The following is a 26,167-nucleotide window of genomic DNA, read 5'->3' as shown; positions in this document are numbered from 1 at the left end:
TACCCAGTCACCGGGAGGAATTCTCTGTGTGCCTCTGCTCTCCACTTTCAAGAGAAGACTTTCGTCACAAGACGGAGGAGACCCAGGCCCATCTCACAGCCCTGTGTGACACTGGTCTTCTCACACATGGCCGTGACACCAGCAGCCTGTACTCAGCCTTTACGTACATAATAGCTGCTATGAGGAGTCCCCAATTCCGACCTGCACCCACTGTAACTGCTCTCCAAAAGTCTCAGCTCACTGTGGGGGCCCTGCCTCCCTCACATCTGGGGGCAAACGTGCCCCCCACCCCCACACTGGCACTGTGTCCTGCCTTCAGGCCATAGGGTTTTCCAAGTCTACAAACCCCCATGCCACAGTAGCACATACAGATGACAGCACCGTGGTGCCGCTGGGCCACGGCAGATGCGGGCCTGTCTGCCACGAGTGGGAGCCCCAGCTCTCCTGAGCCTCGGGCACTTACAGACACGAAGGCTTTTTGCTCAAGGGCTCGACTCCTGTTCCTGCTGAACTGAGCCAGTGTGTAAAATGAGAACTGATATCAGCTCAGTAGGCACCGGAGGGCGGGTCCAATCGACAGCCAGGAGAAGCAGCGCCTCAGCTGGGAGCTCCGTGGGCACTGTTCGCTGGTGCAGGAGTCGCGGAGGCCTGGACTGCAATACAAGAGAGAGTTCACCGCGCCTGGAACAACATCAGGAGCTCCTCTGAAAGCCCCGCCCTGCCCCACTCACACGCCATGAGCCACCACATGGTTTCACTTGACTTATGTGATGCATTTGGTTTCAGTTTTTTGTAAGAATAATTTTCGCAACTTTAAATACATTTGACCTTTCAGACAGAGGTCTGATGAGTGGACGTGTGTTTCTGTGGACAAACTTAAGGACTCTGTACACGGCTTGCATTCCCGGCAGGAGACAGTACATCCAGGGGGCCAAGTGGTCTCTCGTGCTCCAGGATCGTGCTCTGCACCCAAGCTGACTGTGCAGCAGCGGCCAGCCCGTCAGCAACGGCCTCTGCCCCAGCGGCTCCAACTTAACTGTCCCCATCTCACCTTCTCTTCAGGTGCAGAACTTAGCCACTGTGAACAAAGCGGAAACCAATCACTGTTCACCAATCAGCTAAGCTCTGCACCTTGTCAGAGAGGTCATCGCTGGGCATAAATAAAGGGCCGGTGAGCATCTTCCTCAGCTGGTGGCTTCTTTTGTTTCCAAAGAGCTACAAGATGCACCTGTTCTCCAAACTGCGGCGCGTGACTATGGTTTCTGGAGGAGCAGCCAAGGTCGTGGTTGCGTGGTAATCCCTGGCAATGTGATTTTAATCTTAAGTCACAAATCAGCATGCCAGGAACCCAAGCAGCCAGAGCACCCGAGAGCAGCGCCATGCCCCATGCCCCCGTCTGCACGCACTGGGCTTCCGCTGAGGGACGCCGGCGACACTGCTGCCTTCATGCTGCTACACTAGCAAACGGGCGGAGTTTGTTTGTTCTTCATTTAGTTGGCATCCTAGAGGTGTCATTTTTTGACTCAAAGGGACTCAAGAGATGACCATAAAAATCCCAGTGCAGCTTTGGAACTGATGAAAAATGCAGTGACAGAATTGCTTACAGCAGCTGTCCTTGCTTAGTTCACTGCCTCTAACCCTTGGGGACAAGACCCCTTCTCACCAGGCATGGCTTCTAGCTGCCCTGGGAAGCCTTTGGGGACTCTCAGGCTGGGAATGTCCCCCTGCTAGAAGGGCCCTGAGAGAAGCCCTGGCCACTGTTCCTACTGGGGACCGGGGGAGGGGGGCACTTGTGACCCCTGGATTCATCTGGAGGGGTGGGGGCAGGAATGAAGATGTCTGGGAGTGGGCAAGGTGGAGACTTGTGACCAAGATGACTCCTTTGTCTGGACAAAAATTCCCCATTAAGAGTGGTGAGGGGTGTTCCCTGAGGTGCTGCTGGAAAACCTGGAACAAAGGGAATGATCAAAGGACTAGCTGGTCTTGTAGTTTCACACACTTTAACATGAACTCCAAGAAATAACAACTCAAGAGAAACACAGTTTACACTCATTACTATATGAGGCTGACAGTGGGCTAAGTACGCAGTCTGTGCTGCCAGCCCATCCTAGAGGGGAGCCGGGTCATGTCTGCAGCAGCCGATTCGCTATGAGACATCCAGTAGCACTTCATCCCCCTCTCCCCACCCACATTTCCCTTTCCTGGCACACATGGTTCCTGACTCTTCTGGAATAATATGATCATGCTTAGAAAAAACTTTTTATTTCATTAGTAAGTTCTTTCATAGAAATAAGCTACTTAAACATATTACACAGAAATGGTTTTCATAAGCATAAAACATTAGAAGCGAACTCAATTTCCAAAAATGAATGAAGAGTGTATCAACACCAGATATTCAATATCCATGAAAAATTCATTTAAAGCTGTAACATGAAAAATGCTTGAGATCTGGTTTTTTTTTTTGAAAAGATACAAAATTAGACATCCCCTATTATATTACATAAAACACTGAAGTAAAATGCATAAAACAGAAATGATAAGGATTGTTAGAAAAAAAAATGATTGCACAGTTGTCCTAAAAAAACTAGATGTACTACTGCTAGGTTACTTTAATAGTGCAGAAACCCATATTTAACAATTAACTGTTAAGAAGTAAAATCTAACAGGTTAATTCCAGGCACTATTAACAGAAGAAGTGATCTAGGACTCACTCAAATATAAACCAGGGGAGACATTCTGCTCCAACACAACAAAGCAAAAAGTAGGACCTGCCCTCAAGACACAGGGTCATGGAGTGTGGTGTGTGTGCTGCGTGTGGTGCATGTGCCGCCTGTGGTACGTGTGCTGCGTGCGCTACATGTGGTGCATGTACTATGTGCTCTCCTGTCAGCCCATGATCAGGCATGGACAGCCCAAGGTACCTCCAATTCACATATGGCTGGAAGAAAACAACTACTTGCACAAGCTAGGCTCTGGAGTCACATGGCCACTGAAACTCCTGTGTCAGCCGTGACCTTGAGGACTAGACCAGCGCTTCCACCAGGCTTTCCATTCATCTCTAAACCCACTCAAGATGTTCTCCCACAATTTTTTTTCCTACAGATTATAAAACCTGAAGTGGCCAAAATAGTCTCAAGGAGTGCCGCTGTGCCTTCAGGTGGGTAGCCTCTGCTTCCTGGTGACCACCCCACCCAGACACGGTGCTCCAGGGACCTTGGGCTCCCATCCCAGTCCAGCACCCACTCGTCCTACTCTCCAGGCCCCCAGCCAGGGAGCTGACTACTGAGGCTGCAGGTGGTCTTGGCTCACTATTCGGCTTATTTAGTTGGCTCCTAAGAGGAGTATCTGGTTAGAACTAAATGACAGAAAGGAAAGGGAGAGAATCACCTCGTTAAAATAACATTTCGGCCACCACTTGGGCTGAGGACCTATCCATCTGCTCCTTGGTCCGCTCGAAGCACCTGCGGGCAAGCTGCTGCTGTCTGGCGTCCTCACTCACCATCAGCTCCCCGTAGAGGTACACCCCCATGGCCTGCAGGGCATAGAGGCCAGAGGGCATCAGGCTAAGGCACGGGCACCCATGCACACATGAGCTGAGTCTGCGCTTGTTCCACACACACTTGCTTGTCTGGAAACTGCAAAGACCCCAGAGAAGACAGAGGCCATGGGGTGACTGAGCTTCTGGAAGCTGCAGTCTGCAATCCCCGTCTCCTCCTCGTTCTCATCAAAACCCCAAGGAATCCTCAGCTCCCAGTTCTCTCCAGAGATTCTGATGACTTCACTGGTGACAGAACGATGAGTGAGCATTCCCATCATGATGGGCATGTCAGGAATGCTCTGAACAGACAGAGACAGTTCCCAGAATGACCACGCGGAAGGCCTGTGTGGCATTACAGAAATGCAGGGCTCCTGCCCAGAAAAGTATGTCCCTAGGAGTCGCTGGTCTGAGCTCACCCAGCAACTCCCTGCCAGGGAAATGAAGGACACAACACGCAGCAGCCACAGCAAGGGCGCATCATGACACCGGCAGAGCCGCCCACCCCGCCTGTGCTTTCCTCCACAGCCCTGCACAACAGTCCACACCAGCTCTGCTGCTTGGGAACAGTGCCACAAAGACTCACATCTGCACTTTTCCTATATTTTTAAAACAGCCAAGGACGTTCTGGAAGATCCAAGGGCCCCTCTGGATCTGCCTGCTCTCGTGCCAGGCTTAGTTACGCCGTGAGTTACATTTTGCTGGAGCAAACTAAAAGAAGGGTCTCAAAGACAGCACAAGAGCACAATTTCACAGTTAAGAGTTCAAAAGTGCTTTCCCAAAAAAGCCCAGACACGGTGATCCTTATTTGACAAAGATCACGATTCTAAATATACTGCAGTGAATTCTGGTCTTTACAACAGACCTTAGAGTTGCTCCTAAATTCTGTCCTTCTTATACTCCTGTATGTTTTTCCAGACGCCTCTTCCTCTGCTGTGCAAATGTGACATTTCTTCTGGTACAAAGCATGTACTTTGCTTTGTGGGAATAACGAGGCCTCAGGCCTCACTGGCTGGCTGTCCCCCATGCAGAGACCCTGTCAAAAGTCCTTTTGTTTGCCTCACTCCCACTGTCCACCCCACCTGGAACGCAGCTCCATGCTGTCACCCACAGTGCTTTGCAGGCCGCTTGTTCAGAGGCAGAAGGGGTAGGGGGTGGGGGTAAGGGATGGGTGTGGGTGGCCATGATGTGTCACAGGACACACCTGACTAGCGACCCTGACACATACCGTGGACATCAGATTTTTCCTACAGATTATAAAACCTGAAGTGGCCAAAATAGTCTCAAGGAGTGCCGCTGTGCCTTGAAGGCAATGAAGAGGTGGCCGATGAAGGTCTCCTGAGATCCGCTCCTGCCGGCACACTGCCTATGGGCTCCTAGGAAGGCAACTGCTGGCCCTGGTGAACAGTGAGAAAAGCTAGGAAGGACACTCGCCTAGCACAACACTGCAGGTGTAGGTACAGACCAAGATTGTCCTGTTGGGGCTTTTCCAGTCTAACTTGCACATGTACTTTAAATGAGGGCCACTGAAATCAGGGATCTACCCCACGGCATCACCAAGGCCCAAGCATGGCCTAGCAGGTGCTGGAGACACCACGAAGTGTGAGCACGCATCATCGGATGATGTGTGGGCCACAAGGCAGCATTGAAGGTCCCCAACTCAATCCTTCAAAGATGCCAAGAGAGGAAAAAAGCAGCTCAGAAGAACCAGAGTTAGGTAAGATGCTACCAGTCCTTAAGAATCTCTGGAACAGATTAATTATTTGTTATGAAAGAGATACTGAGAACATGGGTTCCTGTGTGAAGTGCAGGGGACAGGCTTTATAGAATCGCCATCCGCTGAAAGAGGACACCTACCTGATCCTCCTGAAGGAACCTCTCCACACTGTCGTAGGCTTTCGTGAACTTGTGCTTAACAATGAGTTCACACCACCGATGACGAACCTGGAGGAACAAGAGAGATCCCGTGAGCAACAAGTGGACAGACCTCGCAGTCCACCAGGCCCAGTGACAGGCAGCCTGTGTATTCCAGATAGCTGTGCTCTCAAGTAGATTGGCACTCTTGACATGTTTAGTTTTACATTTTCTTTTAGTTTATTATTTATTTTTTGAGGCAGAGTCTCACTCTTGTCACCCAGGCTGGAGTGCAATAGCACAATGTTGCCTTACTGCAACCTCCGCCTCCCAGGTTCAAGCGATTCTCCTGCCTCAGCCTCCTGAGTAGCTGGGATTACAGGCGCCTGCCATCAAGCCCAGCTAATTTTTGTATTTTTGTAGAGGTCAGGCTTCACCATGTTGGCCAGGCTGGTCTTGAACTCCTGACCTCATGATCTGCCTGTCTTGGCCTCCCAAAGTGCTGGGATTACAGGTGTGAGCCACTGTGCCTGGCCAGTTTATTTTTTAAAGAAAGAAACCACAGTCTTAATTAGGCTGTCAGTCAACTTCAGAGGGGAAAGTAGGTGTTCTGATGGGTGTTTTACTGTTTTATACACGATTTTGCAAGATGATAGATACTAAATGCAAAGCATAACTAGGAAATTCAACATACATCCCGACCAGGCAGCAGGTGCTCCTTCCTGTAGGGTGCTGTGAGTGAGGTTCCCTTTCAAGCCACCACTCCTTAAGTTCTTGCGGCAGTAATTTGGCTCAGTGCTGCTGATTTGTAACAAGAAACACAGTAAGACGTGGAGAGACTGCTCTCTGATTCCCGGGAAGAGGCAGAGCACCCCTTCTGAGAGTCTGGGGAGGGAGTGAGCCCAGGACACCCTGAAGAGGGCAGTTCCTAGTGCGTATCCACATGCGCACAGTTTTGCACAATGTATTGAACAGACAAGCTAAAGGTGAATGCCATTCTTTTAAAAGATATACTTTATTAAAGGTTTACCGGCAGGAATTTGGAAGGAACCCCCCCACCCCTCCCCACCCCCTTCGACTGTCCAGACACAGTGGAAGAGTCTGATGCCGGCCCTAACCGCCCTCTGTACACCAAGGCCTAGAGGCACCTGCTTGAGGTATTCCCTGCATCCCAGAGCAGGCGGCATTCTTGGTGCTGCAGACACGTTCTCTACCAGAAGATTCACCTACCATTTGTTTTTCAGAGCCCAGTCCCCTGCCTTTTTCTATTGCACCAAAGCTCTCTCAGTTATACCAAGCGGGCAGCCGACCACTCTATACTCCATTACTGGATCAACATCAGCATACATGGAAGTGATTATGCGCATTTTAGACTGGCCTCCTTCTGTCATGGCTTGTTTCTATTTACTGTGAAAGAGGGAGATCCTCTATAGTAATATATTTGCAGCAAAATAAAATGTAAGCAACATCAACATTTTGGCTAGGGCCCCTGTAAATGACATCATTTTCCATAGACCTAGCTGATTTCTCCTTTAATCTACTCTAAATAGGTTTACATGCAAACAGTTAAGAGTGACCCGGAGAAACAAATCTTTTGGAATGAATCCTTCCCCCAGGCCACAGAGCCCTTTGAGAGTAGTGTTAACTCAAAATTCTGCTGGGCGGCCCTGGGCTCACAGGTAGCCAGGCCCTTTGAAGTCCTGAAGTGGCATGCCTCTGGGGAAGGGCCTCTCCCCTCAGAGCGAAAGGGAAGGAGGCTGGGGCTGCAGAATCTCTTTGCCTTCAACAAAATGTGCTTTCCTGTACAGCCAACAGAAATTAACAACAGATCATGTAAAGACGAGCAGCCCTACAAAACCTCCCCAACAGAGAGAACAAGTGACCAGCTCAAAGAAGCCCGCTCACCATCACATGCCAGAGGAAGCTGCTAGAAGAAACTGTGCATCCAGCTGTGGAGAACCCAAACTACTCCTTGGATGCCTCCATCTCTCATCTCTCTTCCAACTCACAGCCACCTAAATGTGCCATTTGCCAGGTCCACACACAAACAGAGGTATCTTCTGCTGTAAGCTTTGTGAAGATGGGTGCCAGTTTCCTGAGGCGGAAAGGCCAGGCGAGCTGGTGTGGCCTGGCAGGATGGCCCACATATGGATGGGAGGGACAGCTGGGGATAGGGACCTGCTGCTCTGCCACTGCTCTGGGACTCAGGGAAAGAGCCTCACTTTCTTAACTGCACAAGAGAAACCTTACTTATACCAGTTTGTAGGGATCCTGTAGTGAGATGGGCCTGCTTCTGTGTTCTTTAAGTGTTCTATCAAACAGTGCTTCTCTAATCTCACCACACCTCACTTTCGGCAATGACTACTGTCATTCTAAAACTTGGAGGACATTATATAATTTAGATTTGAGAATGGAGGGTTTCGCCTCTCCTTTTCTGTCTGTGCTTTCCTTCATCTTATTTACACACACAAACAACAAAGCATAAACGGGTTTATTTCCCAGTAGAACAAGGCCCTCGGGGGGTACAGGAGGCAGCAGCAGGCCATAGCTGGTGCAGGTCCAGGAGATGGCGGGTGAAAGAGGCTCTTTCACTGCAAATCTGAAGTCAGTATTTCCACTTTTCTTACAGTTAGAAATAGTTTATTGTCAAGATTAGTAAGAGACCCAGGCTTCTGACCCCTGGAGGCTATCATGGCATCCAGGAAGGACAAACGAAGCCTAATCTCCCACCCCCACTCCCTTTCCCACCCCACGAAGAGAAGATAAAAACAAGTCTTTTCATTATAAAGAGCTAAGTGTATGTCAATATTTCAGCGACAGGATGCTGAGAAGACAACACAGAAATGCTGTGGGAGGCCAGATAGTTCCTGCGCGCTACAGTCTTCACTTCTCTTCTTTCCTTTGAGAAACAAAAAAAAATCCTTATTTTTATCCCCCAAACTCAAGGACCCACACACAATTCACACAGCATTCATCACCATAGGAGTTGGGATGGCTTCAGTCTCACTGAAACCCAGCAGCATTTCTGAGGGACCCCTGACAGAATATCCATCTCCAGACCACCAAGGGGCTTCATGGTCATGAAAGATGCTCCGCCCTCCTCCATCAAGTTCCTCTGCAACTGATAAGGCATGAAAGCCCTATGGGCCAGGGAGCTGGGGCCACAAAGAGAGAGAGGTTCCACAGCATGTCCAGTCTAGAGGTCTACTCTTATTTCTTCATTAACAAGAGTGGACGATGTGTCTTTTTGTAACTTAGTCAGAATAAAATTAAACAACAGGGACACCACATGCCCCGAGACAGTGCCTGGCACCAGCGGGCACTCCTCACCATCTCTTCTGGTCCCAAGCCTCCCCACAGCACCTGGTGGGGAGACCAGCCTCCCTGTGGAGTTGTCCTCTCTGCACAGTTAGGTAGGAGTTTGCTTTTCAGAGGTGAAAGCCACACTCCCTGGCTGTCTCTCTGTTCCTGCCCTGCTTGGGAGCCAGGGGAGTGCTAGAGGCTGGCCCAGGCTCCCCCAGAGCCACAGCCCTGTGCTGTCCCGCGCCTAGGAAAGGAGATGTCGTCCCCAGAGCCACAGCCCTGTGCCGTCCCACACCTGGGAAAGGAGATGTCGTCAGGCCCTTCCTATTCCCCTTGGCTGGAGGAACACATAACCCAGGCTCCTGGGGAGAGCCAGCTGTGGCTGCTTGCCAGAAAGGACATGAGGGGCTGGGGCTGTCCAAAGGGGAGCAGCTGTGACACTCAGAGGGACTTACTAAGAGACAGTGTCCCCTTCCCCTCTCCTCCCCATGCCTGGAAGAACGCAGAAGAACCAGATGAGATCCTCCCCAGCCACAGGCTACCCCCACAAGCCTACACCTGGGCAGGAGATCAGAAGTTTAAACCTGAAATTATGATAAGGGCTTAGCTCCCTGGGAAACTGGACAAAGCCCAGCTGGGAATAGGGATGGGAGAAAAATGTAACTATTTCATTTTAGACCCAAACAAATGGAGACTAATCAGCAAACGAATCACACCCAAAAGAAGTCCATTTTTTCTTAGCTTTTTAGAATTGTTTCTAGATTAATATACAAAATACTGTAAGGCCTTCCTCTCATCCCTCTGCCCACTGTGCCAGTGTGTTTCACGCACACACAATGTATTTTTCCTTTTCTTCCTAACAAAAATGACTTCATGGATGGCATTAATCTGTACCCCAATAAAAATATGTATTTACTTAATACAATTACATAGATATTTAATAGAGTATCTTGACTCATGATTCCCATTAGTGCAGAAAGAGATTTCTCCCTACGGCTTCTCAGTTCTCTTCATTTATGTTTAATGTTTCATGGCTACATATGCTGAAAGTAATCAAATGGTACACTTTGAATAGCCACATTTTATTGTATTCAAGTTTCAATAAGTTGAAAATTTAATCATCTTTAAAACTATGATTAAAATTCATCAGGTCACCCCAAATGCATGCCAGGAATCACCTGAGAGCCTAGAGTCAGCACCTATTTCAGACCTAAACAGACCCAGACCCCAGACCCTGATCGAAGGGGCAAGGAAGAAAAACGATCAAGTAGGTGTGGGGGGGAAGGAGAGTGGGTAAGTAGAGAAAGAACAAGACAGCAGAAGGGAAACAGGGACAGGACACTGAGAAGTGAGACCAGAGCTGTCCATGGCAGTGAGCACAGGGTCCTGGACACCTGAAGCATCTGCACCTCTACCCTGGTGCCAGCCGCCTCATGCCAGCCTCTCAAGCACTTGACGCCTTCCCTACCAAGGAGGTGCTCATCTCTTCCCTCTGAAACTGCTGGTGCTGACTCTGGGTGACAGACAAGCAAGTGGCCTTGGAGGGAAGAGCAGACACAGCCCAGGCCAGGCTGGCCTCCTGACCTGCCGGAAGCAGGCGAGAGCTCCCACATGGAATAAACTGGCACAGCTCTCATAAGAAGAAAAGGCATCTGGGTCTCTGGATCCTTTCTATGTCATCACAGTGAAACTGACCCTTGCACAATACACAGGTGTGTACCCTAGAATACTTTGGTCCAATAAAAATTACCTTGAAAATTTGCTTTTCAAAGTTTTCTGCTTATGGGACACTAAACAGAAAAAAATAATGAGAATGCTGCCCTCACTTGGTGTACAGGTGCGGTTTAACACAGAGGTGCTATTTATACTGTTGGAAAGAGATTCCAGCATTTTCCAGTTTCCAAAGCCTCCATAAACACATGGAATGACAGCAAAGATTTCCACATTCTCCTAGGAGTGCTCCACCTGACTGGTTCTTTGAGTCTGGGTGTAGGTGGGAGGGTCTTGGAATCTGGGGTGGAAAGAATGAAAGGCAGGTGTGTGGAAGCCAATCTGCATCAGGCCCATGTGTGATGGTAGAGAATTAAAATCCTCAAGGAACCTAAATAATGGTTCCAGGATGGTGGACCCTGTCTCACTGAGAGATTGCCACAGAAGGGAAAGGGTTTGTCCGTGGTACAGGCCTAAGTCATCTGGGAGACCTGAGCAAACATGCAGTCTGGGTATCCAAAAGGCACATGGCGGGAAGCACACACACAAGTGCAGGCTATGAGGATGGCGGCTCACTGATTCCCAAGCACATTCATGGCCGCCAACTGCATGACAGGCATTGGGATATGGTGTGGGGCAGAGTGATGGTCAGTACAAACACGGATGCATATTTATGTATGCATACATATCCCCAAATGTGTATATGTAGAACATAACATACACACACTGAAACCAAAGTGCTATTTTCCAATGCTTTCCCTCACTACATGCAATACAGTCTAATATTTTTTTCTTTTGTTTTTTGAGACCGAATCTCACTGGGTCACCCAAGCCAGAGTGCAGTGGCACGATCTCAGCTCACTGCAGCATCTGCCTCCCAGGTTCAAGTGATTTTCCTGCCTCAGCCTCCTGAGTAGTTGGGATTACAGGTATGCGCCACCACTCACCCAGCTTATTTTTAGTAGAGACAGAGTTTCACCATGTTGGCCAGGCTAGTCTCGAACTCCTGACCCAAATGATCCACCTACCTCGGGCTCCCAAAGTGCTGGGATTACAGGCGTGAGCTACTGTGCCTAGCCTCTTCTTTTCTTTTTTAAAATGTTGGTTGGTGACCTACTAGATTGATTGTATGACTCCCCCCACAGCGTGAAAACCTATATACAAGCTCGGCTTCCAGAGCCCAGTGCTCCAGGCTGGACCCTTGTCGGTTCAGGCAAGCTGCTCTAACTATGCCTCACTCCAGCTCCAGCTCCCCAGAAGGGGGTTAGCAGAGCATCGACATGTCGGAAGGACAATGAACAGAGGCTGGGCTGGCAGAGCCTCCTACTCCCAGGCAGGAGGTAGGAACCACAAGGCTAAGGAAGAGCCTGGGCCGGGTCTGAGGCTTGCAGCAAGAGAGCACAGGGAGAAGGGGAGCCTTGGGAGTAGTAAGGGCCTGGGGAGAGCTGAAACTTTTCATGCCATCTCCTGGGAAATACACTCATTTGTAAAGATAGCTCCCTCAGCCTTACCCCAGCCTCAGCCAGACTCCACTTCTGCCTTTGCAGGAAACATATCACACACTACCTGACAGGTTCCATGGAGCTATGTAAGAAACACAGTGCAGAGGGAAGCCTGCTATTCTGATCTCTTGCAATGCTACAAAAATGGCATATGGGCCGGGCGCGGTGGCTCAAGCCTGTAATCCCAGCACTTTGGGAGGCGGAGGCGGGTGGATCACCAGGTCAAGATATCGAGACCATCCTGGTCAACATGGTGAAACCCCGTCACTACTAAAGATACAAAAAAAATTAGCTGGGCATGGTGGCGCGTGCCTGTAATCCCAGCTACTCGGGAGGCTGAGGCAGGAGAATTGCCTGAACCCAGGAGACGGAGGTTGCGGTGAGCCGAGATCACACCATTGCACTCCAGCCTGGGTAACAAGAGTGAAACTCCGTCTCAAAAAAAAAAAATGGCATATGCCTAGGAAGGCCATTTATAAACCACATGTTGGATTTGGAACACAGGTCCCATAACAATGAGCATTCTAATGATATAACCAGTAATTTTAACTAGGATATGGTGAAGAAGGCTTCCCCTTATTTGATTGCTTTTTTCCTAGAAACAGAAAAGTTGCTGAAGCTTCCTCGCAACTTGAACCATTCTAATCTTTTTAAATTTTTTTTTTTTTTTGAGACAGAGTCTTATTCTGTCACCCAGGCTGGAGTACAGTGGCATGATCATAGTACACTGCAGCTTCTAAACCTGGGCTCAAGTGATCCCCCACGTCAGTCTCCCAAAGAGCTGGGATTACAGGCGTGAGCCACTGCACCTGGCCCCTAATCTCTTTTTAACCCAAGATACCTTAATGTGTCCAGAACCAGAATCCTAGCAAACTCTAGAAGAGAAGCTGGCAATTTTTTTCTTTTAAGAGCCAGATGTTGAGTATTTTTGGCTTTTTGGTCAAAGCAGCCTTAGACAACATGTAAATACATGGGCATGGCATGGCTGTCGTTGGATAAAATGTAATTTACAAAAATAGGCAGCGAACCGAACAAGCTCAGGCTGGGGTCAGCACAAGGTAGGAGGTAGGAACCACAAGGATGAGGAAGTGCCTGGGCCGAGTCTGAGGCTCGTGGCATGAGAGCAGAGAATCCTCGCTCTAGAATGGGTGCCCAAGGTATGGCTCCCAGTGCACAGTATACACAGTGATATACTACTGTTTGCCCCCAAGCATCCACCAATATGGTGTCACTGAACACAGAGATGGGGCAAAAGGTGAGCAACGGCCCCATTAGTAGGTCTGGGCCAGCGTTAGCACCAACCCATGAGAAAATCTGGGATGCTGCTTTATGCTGGTCCTGACACCCTGGGCCTTATTCCTCCCTCTGCAGGTCAAATTCCTCTGTACAAGGAAATATGCTCAGGCACTCATCCTGAATCAGACTCATTAAAAAGGGGTACTGCATCTTTAGAGTACCCCAATACTGGAGATACAGTCTGGAAACCAGTGTCTTACAGAAGAATTACTGTGCCTGAAAAATAAGCATCATCCACAAGGGCCTGAGCAGACATGGCTATGGCTACAGGCACAAGACAGAGCAGATGCTCTAAGAACTCAGCTAGGACACCCAACTTGGTTCCAAGAGGTGCGGTGCTACCATCAAAGGCCATCAAGACCAAAGACAGGAATGATCTCACTGCCTCTTCCACAGCAATCCTGGAGCCAAGGGTTCAGTTTGGTGCACGCTCGTCACCATGCTTAGAAAAGTGCGATGGCTCCTTTTGGTAGCTGCTTTCGTTGTTTTATTTTTAAACAGTTAAAAATTATAAGAAGATGACTATATACAAATACGGAACGCAATATACACGAAATTCTAGCAATTCATGTCAAATTCACTTTTGGTCTTTCCAACAGCAGCAATCAATACAGATATGTGTTCAGTATCCCAAACTCAAAAATCCAAAATCTGAAATGCTCCAGTGAGCTTTTTTTTTTTTCTGGGGGTGGGCGGTGAGGGGGGTCATGTCAGCACTCAAAAAGTTTGGGATTTTGAAGCATTTCAGAGTTATAGATTTTCAGATTTAAGAAGCAACCAGTCATGTATAATCCAAATATCCTAATAACTGGAAAAAAAAATCTGAAATCTGAAACACTTCTGGTCTCAAGCATCTTAGAGATAAGGGAGACTTGACCTGTGTATGATTTGGGGCTTTCCTTCTCTCTACTTGCCACTGTTGCATTTACTAGCACAGTGCCCTTCTGTCACTGTACTACACCTCCACCGTCTTCCAGTCTTCTGATGACTTCTTTAGCCTTTTAACAAGAAAGCTGTGCTTTGGCCAGCAGAAAGAGGGGACAAGGGAATCTGTTGTGACACTAGATGGCATTGCTGTGGCCACAGCTCATCTAGCAGACCCATGTTCACTTAAGTGATCTGATATGTCCACATCCCCTAGCTCACCTTGGCATCCCAGAGTTCAACTCCCAATGTGCCCCCATGGGCCACTCTCAGAGTTGGGCTTTGCAGCCTTTCTAGCTCCCAACTGCTCTATGCACTGCTGTATCCTTCTATGTTGGTCTGATGTATTTATTTATAGTATCATGCAAGTCTGGGGAGAGCATGGGCCTCTGGGCCATCTTCGGGCCTATCATGATGCCTAGTACATAGTACTTGATAGATGCTTCCAAGTGAATGTACCACTTTTGAAAACTTGGAATGCTTTTCAGCTACTCTAAAATTATAATGCTCAGTTAGAGGCTATAAAATGCTCTGAAGAATGCCACCAGTCCTATTTATAACAGGAAGCACTCCCCTTTCTTTTCAGTCCTTTTGATTTTCAAATTTATTGTTGAAGAAGAAAAAAAAAACTTGTCCAGGGAATATGATCTGGGAAGCCCATTAAACCTCATTTAGAGTTCCATTTTATTTCTGTAAACAGAAAGACCAGGGCTCATGGCTTTTCTAAGTTAGTAAGTCTACCCTGCAATAAACAAACCTGCTTTGTCAATGTGTGTCCTTAAATTAGATTTAACTTGGCTTTATAGTGGGCTGACAGCTGGTAAGGGGAGCCTCTGCAGAGCAGCCACAGGGCAGACAGCATTCCAGTGGGTAACTGCCCCTGGGGGCTTCTGGAACAGTGGAGGCCGTCTACCTGTTCAGTCTCATGAAAAGAGGAAAAGAACCTTTCACTGTGTGGGGATCACATCAGGGCTCTCAACATTTGTATTTTCATTCTCTCAGTTCTTTTCTCTCTCACCATTTCTCCTCATTTCTGAAAGGCTGCAATCTGAATGTTATTTTTTAAACCAAAGGAAATTAAAAGTTTATTTGCTGCTGCAAAGCCAGGTTAAATTCTTAGGCATCGGGTTAAGAGGACATATGAAGCATACAAGGTTCTTACCACCCTTGTTGGAGTCAGTCCCTGCAACTCTTTTATTTTTTTGAGACGGAGTTTCACTCTTGTTACCCAGGCTGGAGTGCAATGGCGCGATCTCGGCTCACCGCAACCTCCGTCTCCTGGGTTCAGGCAATTCTCCTGCCTCAGCCTCCCAAGTAGCTGGAATTACAGGCACGCACCACCATGCCCAGCTAATTTTTTTTGTATCTTTAGTAGTGACGGGGTTTCACCATGTTGACCAGGATGGTCTCGATATCTTGACCTGGTGATCCACCCGCCTCCGCCTCCCAAAGTGCTGGGATTACAGGCTTGAGCCACCGCGCCCGGCCCCCCACAACTCTTGTCTACTAGACCTTAACTGGTTAGAGCTAAAGCGGCAACAATGTGCAAAATGGGAACGTCGCAACTGCTACCAGGGCCATCACACTTGACATGCACGTGATGATTGTGGTGAGGGTGACGACAAACATCAAATATTATATGTCAAATACAACGTCAAGTATGATAAAAGAGTCAACCTCACTCACTTGTGTGGTCTAGGGCAAATCTTAACTACTTTTGAAAATTTGGAATGCTTATTTTCCTCCAAACAGGCTTTTATTTAATGACACTGACGCTATTAAAGGCTCCAAAAAGTAAAACGAGGGAGCCTACGTGGGGTCCACCTTGAAATATGGCACAGTTTGGCTTCCTTCCATACCGAGACTGCTCACTGAATGGCTATCTGTCTCAATATGTAATTCTGAAATTAGAAAATAGGAAGGGCATGTGGCTTATGCCTGTAATCCTAGAACTTTGAGAGGCCAAGTGGGCGAATTACAAGGTCAGGAGATCGAGACCATCCTAGCTAACATGGTGAAACCACGTCTCTACTAAAAATACAAAAATAAAAAGAGACAGCAGAGGGGTGTGGTTGCAAGCGCCTGTAGTCCCAGCTCCTCGGGAGGCTGAAGGAGAATCACCTGAACCCAGGAGGCGGAGGTTACAGTGAGCCAAGACTGTGCCATTGCACTTCAGCCTGCGGGACAGAGCAAGACTGTCTCAAAAAAAAAAAAAAAAGAAAGAAAATAATACATTCTACCTTCTTTCTTCATTTTGTTGACATGTAACTCACAGCTTTTGACATGTAACTTCATGCCAGCAGGGACTTTTCCTGCTGGCAGAAACAGTGACCATGGTTACCTCCTCTGATAAGCTCTGGGGATACCTGTTCCCCTTCCCTTGCTTTCCTCAGAGGTGAATTCAGCCTGGAGGGCCTCCCCAAGTTTGCAGAATGCCTGACTCTCTCCCATCACCTTGCTGTGTCAGACATGAGATCCAGGGAACATCATTTTCCAACAAGTCAGTTGACTGGGCATTGAGGAAAAAATGGTGAATAAAATAGACAAAACCTTGCCCTCTAGGAGCTTACAGTTCAGTACAAAGTTTAAAAAAAAAATCCACTAAATCAGCAAGTGCAGACTCATGTTGGTGACAAATGCCATGAAAGGGTGCATGAGGCCTAGAGAGTGGCAAGGCTGCGGCAGGAGCATGGTCACAGAAAGCTCCCTAAGAAGAGCCATGCACGCTGAGGCCTAAAAAGGAAAAGAAACCTGCCACTCAAAAGGGGCATCCGGAGCCCCGACAATTTCTAGCCATACCACGTGCTATTCCACGAAAGAAACTCAGCCTTCCTTCACCTTCTCTTCTCAGTGGCTATTTCTTCTTATACCCCACACTCTTCAAGAGCTAGAGAAACAGGCTTTTAAAAGTAAACCCCACAGACTAAAGAACCAAACCTATACAACTTTTAGGGAAGACACAGGCAAACATTTTCATGACCTTGGCAATGATTTTCAACAAAAGAAAAGAGATACACTGGACTTCATTAATTTTTTTTTTGAGACAGAGTTTCACTCATTGCCCAGGCTGTTGTGCAATGGCATGATCTTGGCTCACCGTAACCTCCGCTTACCGAGTTCAAGCGATTCTCCTGCCTCTGCCTCCCAAGTAGCTGGGATTACAGGCACCCGCCATCACACCCGGCTGATTTTTGTATTTTTACTAGAGATGGGGCTTCACTATGTTGTCCAGGCTGGTCTTGAATGCCAGACCTTGTGATCCACTCACCTCAGCCACCCAAAGTGCTAGGATTACAGGTGTCAGCCACCACGCCCAGCTGACAAACCAATTTAAAAATGGGCAAAAGTTCTTACTAGACCTTTCTCCAAAGAAGACGTGTAAATGGCCAATATGTACATGAAAAGATTCTCAACACCATTAGTCACTAGGGGAAAAAGAGCAATGACAACAACAATGGGGTATGAAGTCACATCCAAAAGGATGGCTAAAATAAAAAAGATGAACAATGTTCTGGAACCCACATTCACTGCTAGAGAAAATGCAAGACGGTTTAGCCACTGTAGAAAACACACTGGCAGTTCTTCAAAAGGTTAAACAAGGCTTACCACATAACCCAGTGATTCTCCTAGGAATATATCTAAGAGAAGTAAAAGCATATGTCCACACAAAAACTTACACACATGTTCACAGCAGCATTATTCACAACAGTTAAAAGTGGAACACCCTAAATGTCCATCAGCTGATGCATGAATAAACAAATGCAGTCCATCCATATAACTAAAAATATTTGGCAATAAAAAGGAATGAAGTAATGATATATGCTACGAATAAGGATCATACTCAAAAACATTATGCTAAGTCAAAAGAAGCCAGTCACAAAAGACCAAATATTACATATAATTCCATTTACGTGAAAGCCCAGAATAGGCAAACCTACAGAGACATAAGAATTAGTGCTTGCCTAAAAACTGGGGAGCTAGAGATGACAGCCAAAGGGTACTGGGTTTCTTTTGGGGATGATAAAATGTTCTACAATTAATTGTGGTGATGGCTGTACAACTCTGCAAATATATTAAAAACTATTGAACTGCATACTTTAAAATGGGTGAACTGCATGGTATGTGGATTACAGCTCAAAAACATTATTAAGAACTACCCCTCACCCCAAGAGCCAAGTGGAAAAAGGCTGTTTTGGCAAAGGATACTACTATTCTACACAGTCTACTCTTGAGAAAAGATACCTGGTGTCCTGAGAGCTGAGGCCGTGGGGGAAACTCAGCTTTGGGCTCCTGGAGGCTGCTGGCTCCCTCAATGCCTGGGAACTTCCTGTGCCCAGCCTGGGCATCGCTTTCACCCACAGATGGGCAAAAGCAGGTGGTCTACAGAATACAGTTTCATGTGGTTCAAGGTTGCAGCAAATATGCAGACTGGACAGCCTAACGGTCATTTTTAGTGCCACCCCACAACGTTTAGCTGATCTCTTCTGTGTTCATGTTTTAAATTTCATACCCTGCCATCCACACAAAATTTCACCATTTACATGCAGAGCAAGCCTGGGAACATGCTTCAGCAAGCTGATTCCGTGGGAGTGGCCCAAACACAAGAGGTAGGGCTCACACATCCTGTCTGTGCTGTGAGGGTTTCACAGCCTGAAGACCAGGCACATCTACTTCTCACATCCTGGTGCGCCACAGTTCTAGAGGGCAAAGATGGTGTATAGGAAAGGCACCAGAAGGAAGAAAAGTCACCTGGAAAGCTATGTTGAGAGTGTGGCAAAGTGAGCCTTCTATTTTGGAGCATTTAAGGTATACTTTAAATTTGAATACGGCTCAGTTTATAATTATAAAAAGAGACAGCAGTACTCAAAGAAAACTGTATGGTTTTTGGTGTGGATTTCTGAACAGAAATCTAATACAAAAGTAAGTAAACTACTGACTGAGCTGTAAAGAATCCAGAAGTACCAATTAAAGCCAATGCATTGATTTGACTTGAGAAACATTTGGACATAAAATGAATATAAGATGCTGCTGGTTTACTGGCTATATCAGAAGAACAGCATCAGGGCACTGCTATTTAGACTCCACAAAATGTGTAAATCTCCATCTCCATCTTTCTGAGGAAATCTATACAGACTGGAGAGCAACCCATGGAGCAAGTGCAGAGGCCCTCACATCTTTGAGTCTATAATGGTGGGCCCATGGCTGAACCCTGCGCAAGCAGCGGACAGCAGGGACACACTGCCACCAGTGACTCTTCTAATAAAGTCTGGCTGAACCTGTAGCTAAAAGCCACCTATTAAATGACCTCTCTCTCTTTAATAGATAAATGCAAAACTGACCATTTAAGAAAAATTAGCCAGATTATGCCCTCCATGGCTCACTTTTCTCTTTACTTTCATTTGCCATAAATTAACAGTAAACAAAACACAATCTCGAGCTGCAGGAACAACACAAAATTATTAATCTAAAAAAGAAAGTTATTTGTGATTTTACATCAGGTTTTTAAAAAATCCCTTATTACAGTATAACAGGGGAAATGCTGTTGCAGGCTTTCCACAGGGAAGTTCCAGAGGCACTGAATTGAGTAACAGAAAGAAAACCCTAAGAAAGATGTATTGAGAGAGATACCGTCCTGACGGAATTTTCTGAAAGACTGACTGAATGTTTCATAAACCAAATATAACAAAGAAAAAATACACAAATAAAACCAGAGTTACCTGAGAGCTCTGTTTTTTCTATCATAAAAAGCAGATGGTTTAAAAAGATACATATAAAGCAACTAAAGACAATTACCCCAATTCCTTTTTTTCAATCTGTAACCACTCACCTTTTAAAACTCTAGAAAAGGAATAATATTCTGTCAAAGGGACAGCTGCAACCCTCACAAGCATGGTCTTGACTTTATAAAAACCTGAAGTCACACTATTCACAGCTACATTCTAAAGTTCAGATTCATCGGTATCTGGCCTCTTGATTTGCAACCTAAGGTTGATCGCATCAAGAGGCCAATAAGCCAGACACCTTTACCTGCAGTGATACCATGAGAAACGGCCTAATCATAACAGCCTTTCTGAGAGTTGCCAGGTAGAGGAGGCAAGTGTCAACTCGCCCTTTCAGGATCCCTGGGGGAACCTGGTTGCTAGTATTTTACCCTATAAAACCACTTCGCTAATTGTACACACTACTCTGACCCTCCAACAATGGTGTTCTTTTTCATGTTCAATCTGAAACCTGCCTTGTAGGGCTCTGTTCCACGATAGTGCCTCCTGACAATGCTGGACGATGACGTGGTGAGCCAGCTGGCTTAGTAATGAGGCCCTGGACTTGCCTGCACCAAGGGCAGCCAGCAGGAGAAGCGGGGAGAGGAAAAGGGATGGAGTCAGCACACTGGCAGTGCTCCCACTCATAGGCCTTGGTGTCCTATGGGGCAGAGGCCTTGGTGCCAGCACCGTGGTGGGAGAGGCAGAGCTGGGTGCTGCCCTCACACACCACCAGGATGACAGGACCTGACACAGGCACATCCAGAGCTTCTGCCTTTATTACACATAGATTCTGCATCAAGGCAGACAAGAGGAAGGATTTCTAAGTTCAGCACACTGCATATTAATAAATATAAAGCACCGAGCATCCTGAAACGGCAACAGAGCCCAAAGAGATTACATCTAACCTTTCCTCTAAGCCACTCTATAAGAAAACAAAACAGAAATGTCTCTATTTTGTAGCCAGAATACTATGAAAAAGCAACCAGGGAAGACAAAAGAAGTGCCAATAGCAGGGAAAAGACCCTCCTGAACACTTCACATCTCCAAACCCTCCGAAGCAGAAGACGAAAGTCATCTCTAATGGAAAGAGTTTTAGCACTGAAAGGAATGAATGAAACCACATCCATGGATCAATTTTAGAATCTGGAGATGTAACAACTGCTAAACCTTCATTCTCTGCCCCTTTGATAAGCCCCTCTAGAGGTCTATTAATCATTAAGTGCTTGAGTCACAGAACTATGCTTTTGGCCCAAATGAAATTCAGAAATGAGCATTAGAGCTGTCAGCCAGTTGTGTTGCTGGGGTCACAACTTCTACCTTTGGACTGTAAACAAATGCTATGGTGCTTTCTTCCCAAACAATGAATAACAGTGTATTAAAATAAATACCAGCTGTGGACCCGCCCCCCAACACTGGCTTGTGTACAATGCATCGCAAGAGGCAGAGGAGACCCAGAGCCATTAGACAGGGTCTGTGGGGTCTTGTCAGCTACAACCCATGCTGCAGGAGAGGCTTGTGACGTTGGATGTTTTTTCCATTCCCAATCAACCCTGAGTGTTCTTTAGCACTCATGCAGCTGGTGAGTGCTAAAACAGGTACATCCTTACTTACCAATCTGTTTCCCAACATTAACTTGCTCCTACTACTTCAGTTTGCAACCACATGAAAGACTGCAGCCTCCCAAGGTTACATTCTTTGGTACTGTGGGAGACTACAGCTGGCTCAGGGTGGCCTCTAAATGTTAACAGTCTTTTTCTAGCTACTCCACTCTGTGCAGACACCTTACTAAATGAGATTTTTTTTGAAACTGCCTTTTGTCAGCCAGCTGCTGCCAGTCAGAAAGAGCCACTCACGTGCATACGAGCACGTGGGGCCAGGCATGAGGGGCAGACCCTAAAGGGAAACCTCTAGTGAAGTGGCACCCTTGGGAAGACAGAGACACATGGTACCCACACTTTCTTGCTCCAATCCAATCCAGCAGTCTTCTTCCTTTCAATCAACACTATTTCCCCCATGCAGTGAAGAGAAGAACGGACACTACTACCATCTTCTCCCAGAAAACTAATGTTCTCACTCAGCATATCAATGAAATTCAGAGCACAGCGTGGGCCTTTCAGATTTGTGGCCACCAGTAAAAACAATGCTGAGGGAGCCCATCCTGAGGCATAGCCCCAGTCTGAAAGCACTCAGTGGAGTCTGCAGAAATGCTGCTGCCTGAAGGTGAGTCACAGAGTACCTGGGGTAAAAGAGGTCAGACAGCCAAGGTCCACAGATCCTCACCTCACTACCATGGGGAGCTGTTCTTATAGCTTAAGAGACCTGCTAAGGCAGGCAGGAAATGTGGTTATTTAAAAAGGGATCTTAGATAACATCTTTTGTTCCCAGAGTTAGCTGCCAAATATATTTTTCAAACTTTTATGGCTATTTGAGCAATATACTCAAAAACTGCAGACAAATAAGGTGCTTCTGTGGACTGGATTTCCCTTTGGCTCATTTTCCATGCTGACTGCAGTGGCCCAGTATCCGCCCGTGGTCTTGAGGCTCGCTACACACAAGATAAATGACTCCATGGTCAGCTTCACTGTCCAGGCCAAGGAGCACAGCCTGTACCTGCCCTGCAGAGGGTGGCAAGGCAGACGGTAGCCTGGGGTGGTTCACATTCTCAACATGAGGCATTGCCTCTCCAAAGAGCAGACCTGGGTCTTCACATCACGTGATGGTAGCCTTTCACATTCTCAACATGGGGCATTGCCTCTCCAAAGAGCAGACCTGAGTCTTCACATCACGTGATGGTAGCCTTTCACATTCTCAACATGGGGCACTGCCTCTCCAAAGAGCAGACCTGGATCTTCACATCACGTGACGCAGGCACATGGAATGCAGGCAGGGTGTGCATAAACCATGATAGTGTTCAGAACACTGGCCCCACAACCCCTCAACGTGCAAAACCCCTGGCACACTCAGTGCCACACTCAGAAAATCAGACCAACAGATCAGACCGTTTGTGAACACAGCTCAGACACTGAAGCAACATACACAGAAAGAATGGTTAACAGTAAACTTCTCCCTTCTTTCTTCCTTCTCTTTGTGGGTGGACCTGCACCGGCTCATCCACAAGGAAGGAGAGAGAGACAGATGGGGATGGCAGCCAGGAGCTAAAGCAACCATGGAATAGGGTTCTTACAGTGGAGACCCCCCTCTACCCGCTACATCCCAAACATGCTACTCAGTGAACAAAACTCCTCAGTGCACTTTGTGATGAGGGACAGGAGCAGCTGGAGGCAGCAGGCTTATCTTCTGAAAGGGGAGCTTTACATATGCACCTCAGCCACAGGTAGAGCAAGAGAAGCCTTTCTGCATATCTTGAAAATATAGGGACACAGCAAATAAAGAAATCTGCCCCCGACCAGGTCCCAAGCACCCCTGCGCTGTACTAGAGATCTGCCCCATCAGCCCAGGCAGGTGTTTCTGCACCAGCCATGTAATTCAACACTGCTCTGGTGACCAAAGCTGCTCTCCTCAGTGTGCTCAGTATACAGCCTGTCTCACTCCAGAATCGCTGGCTTGCTCTCAAATGGTTGGGTACCATTTATTCCGTATGTAAGAGCCCTGAGAGCAACTACAAGGGACTCTCCTCACTTGCTTCATCAAGAAGTACCAAGAACTCAGGCATTCCTGTGACTTTTTCTACCAAGTAACAATTCTTTCTCTCATGAAATGTTCTGTCACTTAAAGGCAGATGATTATTCAATGAAATTCCTGCTAATCAGTGTTGTCATAAATCACACTTCACTAATAAAGTTTCTAGAAAACACCCTGGTTGGCCAAAATCCTGTTGTTTTTCTGGTTCTGAGTGACATTTCAAGGAAACTTTATAATGAGATAACCGTCAGTATAACTAACCACATGCCAGGAACTCCATGGTCTGGGTGGAGGCACTTTCTTTAGACACACACCAGGGATCTAGCCGAAGAGACTGATCTGTCTAGCATTACGACATAGTTTGTATAATGTAAAACAAGCAACTAAATAAAACCTACTATACTTCTCAAAGGTTCTAAGAGGTTACATATAACAACTAAGTTGAGCTTTAAGTTAAGAACAGGAAATGTTTTGTGCTAAATGGAAGGGGCCACCTCATGGCTTCCAGACATCGAGTGACAAGTGCCTAGCACCTGCTCTGATCCTCCCCTCTGGTCTCTCCATGCCCATCACAGGGTCCTGACGATTCGGTGGTATTCCACCCTGATTAAAACAGCCTAATGACTATATAGCAAAGTCTTTTAAACACTAATTAAAAGTAACAGTGTGACATTTGAAAACTCCTACAAACAAAAATATAAGAGCTGAAATAAAGAGCAACAGTTGCAAATCTCATCTAGGCTCAGGTGGGTAAAAAGTTACATGTCTCCTCTGGAGTTTTTCAATCACTCCTGACTTTATGGGGCTTTAAAATGCCTAACAATGGCCATCTTATCTTTTAGTTAGTAAGGAACTGGCTTTTCTCAATTACTCCATTTTAATGATTATGAAATTCATTACAGTAATATTTACCCTAATATATCCCAAATATATCACTAACACTATAATCAATCGGGCAACATTAAGTTATATTGTCTTTCTTCATTCAACGTCTTCACCAACCACTGTGCATTTTATACTTATAGCACATCTAAACTCAAACATAGCTGCCACATGTGGCTAATGGCTGCTGTACTAAACTGTACAGTTTTAAAATGTTCAAAACCAAACTTACTTTTCTGCATTTTGGGAGTCTTACATAAATGAGATTTTCTCTTTAAGCTTGTTTTTACTTAAGATGTCCAAATACATTAAATATTTACTATTTTGTCTTTTTAAAACCCTGAAATCTTAGGATTCACACTGCACTCTTCACAATAAGGCAGAAGATATTAAGGATCACATCATATTGCTTTGTCACAAGCATCCAACTGCCTTTTCCAACTATAGCTGCTAGATTTAGTTTTCATTCCCTTTACACATGGCTCCTTTCCTGCCCTAACTGAATGCAGCCAAGAAGCTCTGACACATCTTAACCAAGTTTCCTTAATGTGCAACAGAATGGCGACACCGTCAGTGGGCACAATGACCCACCCAAGTTTACAACTCAAAAACACTCAACTCATTCCTTTGAGAGACTCACATCTATCTTTATAATTTAAGAGAGAAAAACTCAAGACCTCAAAATACTCTGGTTAGAAGCATAAGCATAATCAAATTTAAGCATTTTATTCTTTACTAATATAGCAAACACATGGGATTTTGCTAATAGAAATGGCAGTTTCAATAGTTTGGGACTGCAATGGGATCACCATTCTTCACCAACAGTGGGAACCTGCTGGTTAAACTCCGAGGGTGTTCCTGGTTACCTCTGCATCCTGATCATGGAGGTGGTATGTCCTCTGGAGGCTTTGTAGAGTCCGAGGGCTCAGGGTCTTCTGTTCCAAGAGATGCTCCAGAAGCAAGACCAGTTGGTCTGGAAGAAGCTAAAGACAAAACCCAACAGCTTGTGAAAATGCCATTCAGCTGATGAGAAACTAAACCCAAATGTTCAGACCAAAGACCGCATACCCAGGATAACCTGGGTGCTTTCAGCATACATCGGCAACATTAAAAGACTATTAAGCTCACTTCTGTAATGCCTCAGGGTCTACATTGTCTATATTCCCAAAGACACTACATTCTGGGCTTTCATTAAGCCCCACTTTCCATGACTATTCATTTCAGTTCTATACTTAGGGCAGATCAAAACTGTGCTTATCTTAATAAAATATTATCGTGGTTTATTAGATAACTTCCTTTAAGGCATATACCAGAAAATGTGATTTAGCCTAGACAAAGATTCAGGGAGCCATCTAATTATAGACAAACATGTGGAAATTTAACATAAATTTCCTTTTTCTGCATTCAGTTTCCTTTTTATCACATAAGCTTTGCAAACACAGCTGCTACGAACTGAGAAATAAATCGGAAGAACTGGGTCTTCCCTCCATTATGAAAATCATAAACTTACAATCCATTAAAAAGCTAAAAATGCTGTATACAACTATACGTGCAGCTGTACACACGGACACACAGGTCACCCATATTCCTGAGTTCTCATATAGGAAAGGTCAAAAGTGGTATTACAAGTTAAGGGCAAAGAAAAGAGGTATTCTTTATGTGGTAAAAAAATAAAATGCAATGTGTGTGAAATACAAGAAATGAAGAGAAGCTTGTGTAAGACATCATCTGTCTTACTCGCTACGGGACAGCAAGGC

The 26,167-nt window shown here is 46.3% G+C and overlaps 1 protein-coding gene across 31 annotated transcripts in view; it reads right to left on the bottom strand.

Moving 5' to 3' along the window:
* The window catches only part of AOPEP (aminopeptidase O (putative)), a 449,451-nt gene that overhangs the window by 67,263 nt on the left and 356,021 nt on the right, over positions 1–26,167 (bottom strand). For 10 of the 31 annotated variants that reach the window (XR_013532554.1, XR_013532561.1, XR_013532566.1 and 7 more), the window contains 3 exons: positions 25,277–25,393; positions 5,393–5,479; positions 3,388–3,532 (listed from right to left, as the gene is read on the bottom strand). Coding sequence is in view for 16 of the 31 variants with exons in the window: in XM_078365839.1 (XP_078221965.1) it covers positions 3,392–3,532; positions 5,393–5,479; positions 25,277–25,393 (345 nt within the window). In the remaining 15 variants the exon portion in view is untranslated. Of the gene's footprint in view, positions 1–463; positions 1,079–2,246; positions 4,933–5,392; positions 5,480–25,276; positions 25,394–26,167 lie in introns of those variants that run through there. The other 21 variants (XR_013532571.1, XM_078365849.1, XM_078365827.1 and 18 more) reach the window with 12 other exon arrangements.

Source organism: Callithrix jacchus, chromosome 1, assembly GCF_049354715.1.
Source record: "Callithrix jacchus isolate 240 chromosome 1, calJac240_pri, whole genome shotgun sequence".
In the NCBI taxonomy this organism is placed as follows: domain Eukaryota; kingdom Metazoa; phylum Chordata; class Mammalia; order Primates; family Cebidae; genus Callithrix; species Callithrix jacchus.
Note: the sequence above shows the minus strand (reverse complement) of the source record. Positions and strands in the feature narration are given on the sequence as shown.